Below are 15,032 nucleotides of genomic sequence, written 5' to 3'. Positions count from 1 at the left end.
GCCACAGCGCCTGCGCGAACTTTCGCGCCTCCCGGAAGTGACGATCACGCCTAGCGGGGAGGCGGGGCTTGGCAGCTATAGAGACGGGAGCGGGGCTGCGGGCGATGAGGTCACGCGGAAGCCGTTGGTCTCCGCCCTCTCCCGTCACCCCTGGCCGTTTTGACGGGAGAATGGGCGAGAGGAGAGTTGGGTGGGCGGGGCGGCTTTCCCTCAGGGACACAGCTGTCGTTGCGATGACGTCAACGTGACGTCAGTGGCGTGGTCACAGCTGTACTGCTGTGGGCACACAACGGGAGGGACGTGTCAGGGAGGAGCGGCGACGTTCCCGTGGCACATGGTCACGCCAACGTGGTAGGGAAACGGCCTCGTTGCATCGGCCCAGCACAATGTGGGGATGCGTCGACATGACATCAGCAACGTGGCGCGGACTGTGATGTCACCGTGCCATACGTCAACGTGACATCCGTGACCGCCTCCCTAGGACGTAATCATGTCACGGGCCAACGTATCGGCGTGCTGTTATCGGTCCCTGAGAGGCCCCCCCGCCACGTAGCATGGTCGGAGGCTGTGATATTACCGCCCCTTGCACGGCAAGTCGCATTGACGAAGGACGCGCCGGCGTGGGGACACGTTACCCCGTGTCGCCAGGTGTTATCAGTGTCCTCGTCGCTGTCGTCCTCCTCACACGCGGTTGATGTGCTGCCAGCGTTGAAGTCTCAGGAACGGCCGTGCCGGCGACGTAGCATGGTCGGAGGCTGTGATATTACCGCCCCTCGCACGGCAAGTCGCATTGACGAAGGACTTGCGTTAACCCGTGTCGCCGGGTGTTATCAGTGTCCTCGTCGCTGTCGTCCTCCTCACACGCGGTTGATGTGCTGCCAGCGTTGAAGTCTCAGGAACGGCCGTGCCAGCGAACGTCGCGGCCACAAGATCCCACCACCAATCTCGTCTTAACCGCGGGCAAAGATTCGGCCAGGTTTGATGTCCACGAGCGCAACTCTAATACGTTTTGGCCAAAGAAGTCCATCGGGCCTGGCGTACCTGTGACGAGGCGGTCAGCACAATACCACGCAGTTCCCAGCCCTCCTTCGACACAGCGATCGAAACACCTTCCCTATCGCCGTCCATCTGGATCTTGAACGTCTCAAAGTGTCCCGTACAACGGGCTTGTTTCCCGTCCTGATCTGGGCATTTCCGTTTCAGCCTTATTGTCCTGAAACGGGACTATCCTACACCTTGTACGGCCAGCTCCCCCTTCCATCTTCCGGCAGGAACGCCCACGCGGCCCACGTGCCGAGTTTTGCTACACGTAAGGAGTTCAGCATCGGTCAGGTTTGCAGGGCAGGCCTGCTCTGACCAATGCTTTGGCCAAGTCTTTGGGAGCAGTAGACAGGCAGTCCTCGGACTTACGACGCAATCGGTTCCTGAAAACGGCGTCTTCAGTTGAAGCGTTGCAACTCGGAACCAATTTTCCCATAGGAAACAATGTTATAAACGGGGGATTGGTTCCTGAACCAAGCCCCGGTACCCTATTTTCACCAGAAATAACCAGGAATTTTGTATTCAATCAATTATAGAGGAGTAATATAGCTACATTCATATATTTGTATTGTAAATAGCAATCATATTGATTTGGAAAGACTTCTTTGAGGTGACTTGGCTGGACTTTTTGAAGGGTTCTTGGCTGGACTTTTCTTGGCTGGAGTCTTCTCTGGAGTCTCATCCGCTTTCTTAAAGAAAGCGTCCAAGGAAGTTTGGACAGATGTTCTCCAGGGAGATGGGCGACGCAGCGAACTTGTTCGCTGACGTGGCGTGGCGTCGGATCAAGCATTGTAAAGTCGAAACCGATGTCAGAAAGTTGAAACAGTGTCAATTTATAAACGTTGTAAGTGCGAAACGTTGTAAGTCGAGGACTGTCTGTATATTGATCGATGTTCCAGTCAGTATATAATGTTAATACATTATGTTAGTTTAATGCATCATCAGGTCCCATCAGTGGACATTATACATGATACATACATTCTACATTATTACATTATATATGTATATAATATAATGTTAATGATACATTGGAACAACACCACCACGTCATCCCCCGCACCATGAAGTGACGCACCGTTGTGAAGTTAGCGATATGTTGTTGATGTTGTTATGCCATAGCGTGACCGGTTGGCCGGATATCAGGAATACAGCAGAGCTCCAGTGTGACCATGCCACAAAGCAGCAGACCATACACCTGTTGAGAAGTGATATTTATGTTATCCTTGCACCTCTAGGTGCCATGGGTTGTGTATTGTTTCAGTGCTGTATGATGCAGAACAGTGCAGAAAGCTCTCAAAGAGAAGGGGTTGCTCACATGTAAATCAGATTATAAAGGAAAGTAAAAATAGGAACAAGTGGAAGTCTCAGACAGGAAGTAAAATATTGGTTATGACACCTGTATCTCAAAAGTAACTAATTTGCTTTTGTCTTATCTGACTTTAACCGTTTTTGATGTACCGGTGAATTGCCCATCGAGAATGACGGATGGATTTCAAATAAAAACACAGATTTTACTTTTTATATTTATTAAATAAATTAAATATTTATAAAACTTAAATAAAATAGGCTGAACATTTGAAGATACCAATCCCTTCCTGCACTTGCTGGAGGTGTACTCACTTATGCTGCCACCGCTTGAGCACCTCTTTGCTGGGCAAGGGCAAGGGCAAGGGCAGGTGAGTTTTGCGCCTCGCAAGAGCTGCCCACGCCCTGGTGCTGGCTCCATGCTGCCCCCGGGTGCCTCCTTCCCTGCTTGGGGCTCAGGACAGGGCTGCTGCTGCTTGCCCACTGCTTTGCACCTCTGCCCGGCTCCCGCTTTTCCTCAGCTGGCCCCTTCCTCTGCTGTCCCTACCTTGCCAGGCTCCTGGCACCCTCCCAGGAGGAGCTCAGTAGAAACAGCCCTGGCCCCTGACTTTTTTCCCAATTCTGGAAGTTGGGATCGTCCTGACATGGTCACTAAACAAATGCTAAGGTTTAGCAAAGAAATTTTCTGAAGACACAAATGTTCTCTCTCTCTCAGTTTTCAAGCTATTCACATTTAAAGAGCGTTATGAACAGGAAGACACAGACAGATGGACTAAGCCCTTTATATATATATATATACGTTAGCCCTCTTGAGTTTGCTGGATTGTAAGTTAGGCCTTGAATATAACAAATCGAGTATTACTCATTGGCTTGTAGCATGCTTGTTTCCACCCAGCAGTGATACCAACACCATTTCGGTACAGGGCATGGACAATACACAATAGCACAGTCATCTGAATCCATGCCATTTTGGCCATGCAGAATTGCAACTCCACTGGTGCTGGGTTTTTGGTTGTAGCCATGTTGGTCTAAGAAGAGACACTCGATGCTGTTTTACATTGGTGCAACTTCATGTTTTGAACTGAAGCACTGATACAAGGATAAAGTTATATAAGTTTATAGCATCATCATTCCCTATGATATAAGGATGTTCCCATATGACAGGATGAACGGGTGATGTATTGATGGTACAGTATGGTGCTATTAAAACGACATGACTTTCCATGCAGCAGAGTGAGGCACTAATGGGACCTGATGATGCATTGGTTCAACATTGTGCTGCTTTGACAATGTTGTATTATCCTAACAGTGATATTGTGATATCTTGACACAATGCAGTATTTTTAAGGTGAGAAATGCAGGTTAAGAACTGGAAGACTAAGACTACAACTTACAGAGGAGCTGAGCAGAGGGATCCAGAACAGCACCTGGCCAGAGTACACATACTGTGCAGTGACAGCTGTGCTAGCTTACTAAAGAAAGGACGTTAACTAAAGAAAGGAGCAGCAGCTGCATAGCAGAGTGAATATCATTGGATTAACTGATTTATCTGGAGTATTATGGAATGGAACCATGCTCAATTTTTCCCTTACTTCCTGCTTATTTATTGAGTGTCCTTTTCCTCAGTTTGCTTGAGATGCGGGTAAAGACAGCAGCAAAATTGCACCTGGAGGAAGCTGTTCATTGAACTGAGCCTTTACAAAAGGCTGGCCACAGTAGGCACATAGTAAGAAGACACCATAGCCCAAAATAAGGAAAGAAGGAGAAGAGGTGGTGGGGCAAAGGCTAGAACTGTAAAACCAGCTCACTGGGCAGTATCTTGTGTAATCAGAAATTTTCAGTTGTTTTGGCTCTTTTGGCCCTTTCCCAACCATTACAACTTTTGGCCCTTTTGGCCCTTTCTCAACCGTTACAACTAAAGCAACAGAAGCACAACATGGAAAAAAGAATTTGCCTGGGAAATGATGGGTCCAGTCTTATAAGATGCTGAATAAGCACTTTGTGCTCCCAGGGCCCCCAGAAGGAACTGAGAGCGCTCAGCCTAATACAGTCCAGGCCAAAAAGACCTAAACGTAAAGTATGGGAAACATGCAATTTCACAAGATTGTCCAGCAAGCTTTCTTTGTGCTTAGACCAGCCATCCATGTTACCATGGTTCTGAGGATGATGTCATTAACGTATTCTGACCATTTCCTGTTACAGCTTCCAAGACGAGTCAGTGTCAACAATAGGTTACCAAGGCACTACGTTGCATCTTAACCTCCTTAATCCCATGTCCTATGAGAAGGAACACTACTGTCCTCTGCTTTAATCAACTAAACTGAATGGGATTTTCATTTCTTTCTTTTTCGTGGCTTTATTTACATAAAAGCCCTCTAGATGCCAACCCCAACCAAGAACAAGATTACAAGGAGCATGACGAGGATGCTGACGGCTTTTATGGAGATGTAGGGCAAATCCTGCTTTCCTATTGCATTGGGATTGTGGTTATCACTCTCATCTACCGTGTTTATATTTGGGTAAGGTTATTATTCTATTAACTATTTTTATTGTGCAAACTCCTATAGGCTTGAGCCAGGGATCAGGACTCCTTTGAAGGTCATATGCTCGCAGATCACAAAGAGATTATCCAGGCCCAAAGAGCTAATAATTTTAAGTAGATATTATTATTGTTGATACAGTGGTATAGGACTAGCACCTATCACATGCTGTGAAGGGAGATCAGAATGAGAATCCCAGTCCCAACGTGCTGCTGCTGATTTTTATACATCATAGACAAAATCTTTACTCATTCCATACTAATGGCATTGCAACAAGCCACTAAAAAGAATGGACACATATATAAAAGCTGCATCAGGGATAGCTGAAATGCTCTTATTTTTTCTTATAAAATTAATGTGTTTATATCATTATTAGTTAATCATTGGTAGCCAATAATAAATTGAGTTGTGACAGTGGGGAGTTTAATTGGATGGCTCCAGGAATTAGTGAGAGACAGCCCTTCACCTGCGTACCTGATTCGGGTCTATCTCAGCTTTGTAACAAAAAACATAAATTATCTGCTAGCCCGCACAAAATGAGTTTGGGGTTTCACAGGATCAGAGCGCTCATTATTCCTCTTATTGGAAGTCTCAGCTGAAAAGAACCTTTTAATTCTCTTCCTATTACTGGCAAGTTTCTTCTAGAGCAGCGTTTCCCCAACTTTTTGGATTTATATCCCACCATAGTAAACCTACATGCTCTTGTGCCCCGTGCCCCAGCTGCTAAATTTCATTTGATGCTTTTGTGCACACACAACAATCACACTGCTCATATTGCCCTTCCTTGCACCCCCTCTCCCCCAGGAACCTTTCGTGCCTCTCCAAGAGGGCAAATCCCACAGTGTGTCATAGAGGAACAGCCATGGCAGGCACAATTGAGGTACAGCCATCAGGCAATGTTTTTTGTGCCACTGCTGCCAGAGCTAACCTATTCTATGGACAGTAGAATTCAATCCCGTGGGCAATCAGGATGGTACTTGTCACTAGCTTGCAAATATTTTTAGAAACGGCGTTATACATTATCTACCAAGTAGGCACCATTTATAAATCCATGACATTTATTCATGTTTTCCTGAAACAGATTAGCGAGAGAAATGAAGATGAAGAACTGCCTTCTGACAAGTGGACTAGCAACCCAGATGGTAAATACGCATTCTACAAAGCTTCCAAAAGTGTTTGAAACAAGGGGACTAATGCTTAAGAAGTAAATGTGATCTCTAGAGAGGTGCTTTTAATCTTTAGAGAGTAATGTATGCTGCATCACTGAGGCCCCACTTGAAATAATAGGTGAAACTCTCTCATTTAAACCCCAAAAGTAATACCCCTCATTTTCAGTGGCATGATAAGAGGAGAATTTTCCTCAGTGCATGCAGATGTGGACATCTCACTATTGAAAAGTTGTGATAAAACAGAAAGAGTCCAAATAAGAGCAACAATGATAAGAAAAGGAAGGTCAATGTAAAGCAATTGTGGTTACAGGAACTTAAATAATCTTAAAGCAGGGGTTATATGAATGTACTAGTCTCATTCCTGGAAAAGAGAATTAGACTACACGAGACTGCTTGCGTAGGACTCGTTGTTTTCTCACAGATGGCTTGTTGGTCATCCTATAGCTTCCACAATACCTTCCTCTGGGTTAGACACCAATTCGCTCATACAGGACTTGCCAAATTTACCTGCAGATACCATTGACTGTATTGGGTTATACACCTCCAGGCTGTCTGCAGATAGAGAAGGGGCTCCGAAAGATGCGACAAACTATTTAAATTTGGTTTGCAAGATGCATACAAAGCTTTACTTTTTACACGGCAATGCTGCTTCTTCGTGGTTCTCATTTGAGACACCTCTCTTCTGCCATTTTGCCACAGTGAGGATTGTGTGTGGACTCTGTGTCCTTCCTTCTTCCCCTGGACTCATGTGCATCATCTTTACTAATACAGAACAAGCGGCCCCTGGCCGGCCTGCCCTGAGACTAGTTGATGTCTGCCAGCACAGGTTGGCAATCTGAATCCTCAAGATGTATACCACAAATGATGAAGGGAGCTGCAGCACTGCTCTTATTTTTTGTGTGTCATAAAGCAATAAAGCAAGAGGAGGGTTAATCATTTTAACAATTCAGTAGAAAAACTTTGAAGGATATAAACTCTAGGCCAAATTGTCCTCTCTACCTGGGTTATTTTCCACACTGAAAACTGCAGATTCTCTTGTGATGTTGTCCGCTCTCTACCGGAAGTTCATGATGCCTGACTCTTTCAAAAAGAAGAGGAGGAGAGTTTGCTTCCCATAGAACAGCATGGGTTTAGCCCCCAAAATCTATAAAGTCCAGGGCCATCAATGTGTAGTCTGTGTGTTGCATTGTGTGTCTTTGCTGTACTCTTATAAATTGTGGCGTAGGGGTTTGAAGGAGATGGTTCATACCAATGGGGCAATTGTTGCACATCAATACAGACAGGATCCATCCATACCTTCGCCTTCCTTTTAGTGTGAAAGTGATGGGTAGCATTGGGTCGTATCAATGGGAGAAGACCTATTTGAAGCTGCCTGAGGACCCATCACAGAAAGCAGTGACTTCAAAGCAAAGCAGGACAAATTAGGATTAGATCTCAAGGCTTCTCAAGGGAAGCACTCTCTAATGTGTTCTGAGCTATCGGGATGTTGTTCTCACCCAGTGTACCTACTGTTGTCTCTGAGGACATATTTTTACATCAGTTTTGCCTTCCCCCATGCTTCTCTATGCCTTCAAAGGTAGGAAAACTGAAGACATTACAAGTAAGGGTCAATGATGGTTACAGTGCAGTTAAGCTGTTTTTTTCTGTCTCGCGTTAGTTCCCAGGGAATCCAGCTGTATGCGTCACTGCAAGTTCAGCCTCTGGGACTTTGTCAGCAAGTTTTTCAGCTGGAAGAACAAAAAGCCTGTCCTGTTTTCAGAGGTACCTACAGCCGGGTACCCCTTAGAAGGGAGGCCGGAGAGGTTTTTCACAAAGCTCAGCCAGCTGAACATCCCTGACAGCCACTCCTCGGACACAGACAGCGAGGACTGGAACTCAGGTGCATCCTCATGGAAGGAGAGCGAGACGGAAAACATCCCCAGCACCGACAGCCGTTGGCAGAAAAAGGCAGGGCAGAAGCAAAGGAATGTGGGGGACCCCTGGATCAGGGAACAGCCCTGTCTTCACTGCAAAGCCAAGAGGACAAGGCAATGGCTGTCCCAACATTTCTTCCATCCTGTCTCATCTCTTCCTGGGAAGGGTAACCCACGAGAAGAGAACTGCTGCTGGGGAATTAGCACATGATATGCTTAATTTCTGAGTTTTATTTGGGCCCTTACTTGATTGAATCCATTAGAGGGACAGAATCTAGGTGAAAGCACAACACTGAGGGAGTCATTTCAATAAAACTTGACTACAGACAATAAATGTGCCCAGCACAATATACTGACTGATGTATGTGTAAGGGCATTTATTTAAAAATATAAATGGCTTTACTAGGCATGGCTTGGTTAAATACATCTCTTTCCACAGTGGGCAGAACAGAGTTCCTCCACCTTAAATACAGTGGGACATATTAATTGTGGAGCAAAGGTGATGGCAGAGGCTCTGCTGATGTACCTGAGTAAAGTGGGACACGTTGGCTGCAACCTCTGTCACTGATAGAGGACCAGGGCAGTGGAATTTGACTTTTGGGGACCTTGCACAGAGGTTAAGACTCCTATTCTTCATTGGACAACCCCATTAAACATTACGGCAATGGAAAGGGGGTGGGGGGCCTGGGCAAATTGAACAGTTTATACTGTTAAAAAGCCGCCCTAGTGGGCTGTTAGATACCAATACAATGCCAGAAGTGAGCAGTTCTTGCCGAGCCTGCTGGTGGAGCTCCTGTGTATCTCCAATAGGAGTTAAGCTGCTCTCAGCTTCATTCGTGGAAATCTCCTTCTGCCAATGTGAATCTCTTCTTGGGGAGGAGGGACCTTTGTGGGCGTCCACTGGGGTCACTTTAGCTCAGCGTGACAGAATGGTAAATATCCTGAGAGGAGAAATTAAGTCCCTATCTGTGCATGACCTTGAGAGTTATGATATATGTGGGAATTTATTCATATGGGGATTCAGATATCACTTTCCGGGAAGAGAAGCCCATATAAATACAAGCTTTCTAGACCACCAATCTCCTGTTTCTGGTTAGTCCTTCTAACATGAGGCTGCTGTTGTTCGTCAGCGCCCTCCTTGGGGCTGCCTGGTGCATGGAAACATTTTCTGGGTGAGTTATATTTTAGTAGAAGATCTCTGTTTCAGAGGACATGTTTTTCAGAATTTTTTCCTTGTTCCAGACTCTTAGTTAATGCAGTCAGTTTAAGGCACATGCTTTGCTTTTCACTATTGATCAGCTTTTGCAAAATATCATCTCCGTCCTTCCTGCGCACCTCACCTTTTACTCCGAGGGCATGTCTACACATCGCTGTATGGCGATGTTTGTACTGTGCTGTGTTAGTACTCTCTTGGGGGAAGTACTAAAACATGGTGCAGTAGCCGCCCGTATTGCAGTGTATGGGTGGCACACAGTTAGATTTACCAGCTACGTTACCACAACGGTGACATAGCTGGCGATCATGTGTAGACTCACGTGATTGCTATGTCACTGTAGCACGCCATATGGCGATGTAGCACATCACTATGTTGCTGTACAGCAACATGTAAACACTTCCACTGGGATCATGAAACAGTTGTGACACCCAGGGCACATCTACATGAGATACCTTAATGCACAATGGACTATTCTATTGCGCATTAATGTCACAGCAGAAACCATGCTAATGCACAGTAGAATTAGTCTACTGAGCATTAAATGTCACAAAAAACTCATTCGCCTTTGCTACTGTGCATGAGCACAGGTTAATGCACTTTTATGTAGTACCTCATAGTAGAGGTGCTAAACTACCTTTATGTAGTACCTCATAGTAAAGGTGCTAAACTTAATGCACAGTAGCTAATGTGCATTCATGAATGTGTGGACATGCCCCCAGTTTTTCAAAAGGACTAAAAGCCATATAATGTATTTAGATACACGCTAGAAAACATGATGGTTTTGGTGTTCAAGAGTCTGAAAGAAAGCTTTTATTTTGTTTTGATCAGAGTTCACAAGCGAGATGGGTCTAGTCTATAGAGTTTGGGTACGGATCCAAATTTCCTGAACTTTCAAGCTTGCTAAGGCTTTTGCTTTACCTTACTGCATGGAGGGATAAGCCTCAAAAGGCTGGATCTGGACCTGGATCTGAACAACACAACAACGCATAATGTTCAGTTCTGTGTATTTGACCTAGTTCTTTCTAGAAACAGAAGCAATTTCCAATGAAGCAATTAGAATTTCATTTCAGTGCACAGGGGTGTTAAGGTTCAGTTTATTGATCCAGGACCATCTCTTATTCACAGCCCCTTGAGTTTTGGTTATTTGGAGGGGAGGGGGGAAGGGAGTGGGGGTTGAAATTCTAGTAAGGCAGAGAAAAAAAGTGAAACTCAAGTGAATCTACCAAGTTTCATGTCGTTTTAACATAAAATTATGATCTGTCTGCAAGTTCACTCAGACTTGCCCCCAGGATTGAGCTGAAGGTTTGTGATCTTTGAGCAAAACTTTTAACAAAAACCAGTCTGTGTTTGCACTCAGTCTGCTACCTGCCTGTTCCTTTCAGTCCCAGACCTTTGCAAAATTCAGATTTAGCCACATTTTTCAAGCATGAAGATTGCATAACCTGTTCATTTTTTTTCTCGCTAGTTTCATTGAAGAATCTTTTTTTTGTATAAATCTTTAATCTTTTTTTAGGAATGTACTAAGCAATTTGTATTGAAAATATCTCTGTAGGCTTCAGTGAAACATTGATCATCAGTATGCATATTGCTGACACAAAGGCTCTGCTAAGGACTTTGGCCAGAGTAGGCCTGATCAGTGGACCTGACTAATGCCTGAACTCCTCACATAAGCAAAATTTGGCATGTGGGCCAGATGTGCACCCTGTCGGGGGATGAGGAGGAGATGGCTGTACAAGGTATAGAATAGTCCAGTACTGGGATGATAAACCTGAAACAGGAACACGAGGTCTGGATGTTGAACAAGCCCATGGTACAAAGCGGTTCAAGATATTCAAGATATTAGTGGAATGTAATATGTCATTTGTTTTGATCACTGTATAAAAGGATCATTAGAAATTATGGGAACTTTGCACTGGCCTAGGAAAGCCTACATGGTGATGTGCCAATACCTTGTCACGGGCATACACGCAGTGTGTCAGATCACAAGTGTATTAGGGCTGTGCCTTTGCCACCAAACTGAGCCTGTGGTCATTCTTTAAGACAAGACTGGTGTTGGGATCTCCTGGCCGTGACTTTTTGCCAGTACAGCAGTCCCTGAAATTTCAGCCCTGACAACACATCGATAATACCCAGTGAGGGCAGCAACGACAATAATCTCATGAAACTAAGTTTAACATATGTATTCACATAGAAAATGTGTGAATAAATTAAAATGTAAATTAAAATGTATCTTCTCCAGGTGTATTGCTCTGAAATCTCACTGAGTACATAGGAACCTGAATAGAATATGGTGAAAAATGTGGTATTTGTTCACTAGGATGTGGGACATAGACACCAGAGGCCAGTGAACAAACCTCCACATATAACAAATACCTCCCTCAAAATAATAAAGGACTACAATATATGTAGCAGCATACCTGAGAGCTGATTTTAATAGATTTTTAAGGTCAGAAGAGCTCAAGTCTGGCTTCTGCATAGCACAGCCCACGGGACTTCCTTGAATTGATTCCTGCTTCATATCCAGTAGCTGTGATTAAACTGGATTATGCCTTTTGATAAAAATCTGATCTGGATAGAAACATTTCCAGGGGTGGTGAATCCATCACAGCCCTTGGTAAATTGTTCCAATAGCTATCAAATCAGAAATAAGGCTATAGCAGTATGCTTGGAGCTCACTTTCATACTGATCCTTCAGTTTTTCTGAAGGCTGCTGCTTTCCAGGACCGAGTTCCTTATCCTGTAAGTATGGCTGACATTTTCTATTTCTATTGTGATTCATCGTACATTTTTCTACATTGAAAAATATCTTGTTTGCGTGTGCCAAACGTATCAGATAATTCAGACCACTCTATTTCAGTGATTTGCTTTCTTCTTAATCTAATACTCTTCCCTGTGCTTGTTTCATCTGTGAATTTTATCAGGAATTATTTAATACTTGCTTTCAGGTCATTGATAAAAATTGTAAATAGCGGAGAGCCAAAAAATTGATTCCTGAAGAACATCACTAAAAACACACCTGTCCAATGACAATTCCTCCTTTACAATTAAGAGGCCTATTAGTTGCCTCCTTTTTAATCCATTTAAGAGGGGTCATGTCAGTTTTGTAGTTTTTTAAATCAAGCTATTGTGTGGTACTGTCAAATGTCTTTTAAAAAGCTAGGTATCCAGGTTGCAGCCATAGTAGTCTAGAGGAAAAAAGCAACCAGGACTTGTGGTAGAGGTGATATCTTTTATTAGACCAACTCAATTTTTGCAAAAAAAAAAAAAAAAAAGCTTGCAATTAAAGATGTTTTTTTGTTGCAAAAATCTATTTGGTCTAATAAAAGATATCACCTCTACCATAAGTCCTGGTTGCTTTTAGGGTAGCGAGGCATATCAATGCTTTTGCCATATAATCTCATAAAGAATGATATCAAGTTAGTTAAATTATGTCTGTTTCCCATAAACTATGACTACGGTGGGTTTTTTTGTTTGTTTGTTTTTTAAATAGAGACCAGGTTCTTCGAATTAGGGCAAGCAGTGATGACCAGATTGACAAGTTACAGCTGCTAGAAACACTGGAACATCTTCAGGTGTGTCATTAGATCTGCCCCAGGCATTTTTAATGTTACAAAACATGTTCTGCAGAGCATGACTGTGCTTCCTTTTAGGTTTGGAAAGGGCATACCATAATATGGGCTGCATTGCCAAAAAAAAAAAAAAAGTAATAAGTATTGAACTAGAAGAGGTTCAATGTAGACCTCATCGCACCTGCTTGGGAACCAGGAATAGGACTATGTCGCATCTCTCCTAACCTTAAGCAAGTCACTTTAAGCCCCTATGCTTCAGTTCCCTCATTTTTAAATGAGAGTAATAATAATTTCTTTGTCTCTTAGTGGTGTCATGAGATTGAATTAGTTATCTTTTTTGTGTTTTGAAAAAAAGCAAGTCCAGCATAAAATAATAAGGTTTATAGATTTCATCACCATTGACAAATTATCACCATTATTTATTTAAACTCAGTCTAGTGCATTAATTGGCATAGTATATATGCAAAATAAAGCATGCAGGAATGTAAAAGAAGCAAAAGTAAGGTGTTTCGTGTCGCATAGTATATATGGAGCTTTTTTAAAGCTGGTGCTGGGAAGGAGAAAATAGAGTAGTCATAATAGATTTGGGATTAAATATTTGTTATATGCGCTGGAAGTTAATTAAAATGCTGGCTTTAATTTCTCTTTGAAGCTTTCTTCTCCATGTGACATGAAGACAACAACATTAACCTGTAACAAGGGTGTTGTGAGGCCAAATGAACTATTATTTATATAATCATTTGAGAGGCAGATAATGAATTATGCTGTAAATGTGAAATGATACAAGCTAACTAAGAGTTAAATGCATTCAAGGCTTTAAGGGGTATAGGTTGTAGCCGTGTTGGTCTAAGGACATGGGCAGGCAAGTTTCTTTGGGTAAATCCAATATATTTTATTAGACCAGTTCAAATAGTTGGAAAAAAAATTCTTTGCAAGCTTTCAGATGCAAACACTCTTCATCAACCTGACAAAGGGTTTTTGTTCCCTAAAGCTTGCAAAGAAGAATTTTTCCAACTATTTGAGTTGGTCTAATAAAAGAGATCAGATTTACCCGAAGAACCTTGTCTGTCTTGAAGGCTTTAAGAAATATTTAAGAAAAATGACTGCCTGACTGTTTTTTATTCTCTTCAGCTTGATTTCTGGCTGCACCCCTCGAACCCAGCACTTCCTGTGGATATCCGAGTCCCCTTTGGCAGCCTCCAAGCAGTCAGAGCCTTCCTGGGGTACCACGATATCAAGTACTCTATTCTGATTGAAGATGTGCAGGTAGAAAAACTTCATTGATGCATGATTTATCCTGAAATCTTGTGAAAAACAACTCCTGATCTCACAACCTGTAGCTCTCTGTACTGCAGGATCTGGTCAAAGTTCTTACCTTCATACGGACAGCTGTCCCTTTCCTGTTCTTTGTAGACTATGCACTAGGTTATTCATAACTTAACCAGTTTTCTTAAGAATGATGTTGGCACCTGTCAAACCATGACAGCCCAACAGCAGCATGTGAAAAAAAATCTCTCCATTGGGGACAGAACTGAGAGACCTGTAATAGGATTGCCAACTCTGGATCTATTCTGGGAGGTTTCCAGAACGCCAATGTGGCCGCAACACACGATGTGAACGTGCCCACGTGCTTGGGTATACCAATTATGGTGCGCCGACTTTATGTCAGGAAGGCAAATGTATATTATTATTACATTTTAAAATCCCCATGACTACTGTATAACATTTAATGTTTATTTTAACGAATGCCCTATCATTTATCTCCTGGGTGACCCTCAGCAATCTCCCGGAGATTTATATCTAAGTCTTGGAGACTGCAGGGCAATCCTGGAGGGCTGACAACCCTAACTCTTAAAGGAGCAGTTCCAACCTAAGACCTAACTAGCTATTAACTCTCTGCGGTAGCAACATGCTCCTTTTCCAGACCTGCCAACACTAACTTCATTCATCGTGAATGTGGGTCTAAAACCTAAACTTGTGATTTAAATACCAGTGATGTTATCTATTTTATAGATGAATTCAGCAGAAACAGCTATTCTGCAGTTGTGGGTAGTACCTGGGATTGTCGATAAGAGGTTTTGTGGAATGTCCCAAGGTTGACACTTGATTATATTCCTGCCAAAACCCCCAGCTTTTTCCCTAAACTTGGATGGTTTGTTTTAGGTTATACTAAATGAAGAAAAGCAAGAGATGATCTCCAACCAACGAAGGGAACGTAGTAACAGTAATTTCAACTATGGAGCTTATCATTCCTTAGAATCCGTAAGTAGTTCAAGTTC

At 43.2% G+C, this 15,032-nt stretch overlaps 2 protein-coding genes across 2 annotated transcripts in view; both read left to right on the top strand.

The window, feature by feature from the left end:
* The first annotated feature begins 4,001 nt into the window (after positions 1–4,001).
* On the top strand, positions 4,002–8,319 carry SSMEM1 (serine rich single-pass membrane protein 1). Its single transcript, XM_014523774.2, has 4 exons — positions 4,002–4,072; positions 4,718–4,865; positions 5,968–6,028; positions 7,713–8,319. Exon 4 carries the CDS (start codon positions 7,733–7,735, stop codon positions 8,177–8,179), a length of 447 nt encoding a protein of 148 aa, XP_014379260.1. The 5' UTR covers positions 4,002–4,072; positions 4,718–4,865; positions 5,968–6,028; positions 7,713–7,732; the 3' UTR covers positions 8,180–8,319.
* Positions 8,320–9,075: 756 nt separating this feature from the next.
* Positions 9,076–15,032, top strand: part of LOC102378634 (carboxypeptidase A2) — a 14,859-nt gene continuing 8,902 nt past the window's right edge. Inside the window, exons 1-4 of the mRNA XM_006031841.2 lie at positions 9,076–9,140; positions 12,675–12,756; positions 13,885–14,019; positions 14,917–15,015. Of these exons, the coding sequence (XP_006031903.1) occupies positions 9,076–9,140; positions 12,675–12,756; positions 13,885–14,019; positions 14,917–15,015 (381 nt within the window). The remainder of the gene's footprint in view (positions 9,141–12,674; positions 12,757–13,884; positions 14,020–14,916; positions 15,016–15,032) is intronic.

This window comes from Alligator sinensis, unplaced genomic scaffold, assembly GCF_000455745.1.
Source record: "Alligator sinensis unplaced genomic scaffold, ASM45574v1 scaffold888_1, whole genome shotgun sequence".
In the NCBI taxonomy this organism is placed as follows: Eukaryota; Metazoa; Chordata; order Crocodylia; family Alligatoridae; genus Alligator; species Alligator sinensis.
Note: the sequence above shows the minus strand (reverse complement) of the source record. Positions and strands in the feature narration are given on the sequence as shown.

What these genes read in the sequence shown, in the direction of transcription:
- SSMEM1 (XM_014523774.2), top strand. Translation starts at nt 7,733, where the DNA reads ATGCGTCACTGCAAGTTCAGCCTCTGGGACTTTGTCAGCAAGTTTTTC.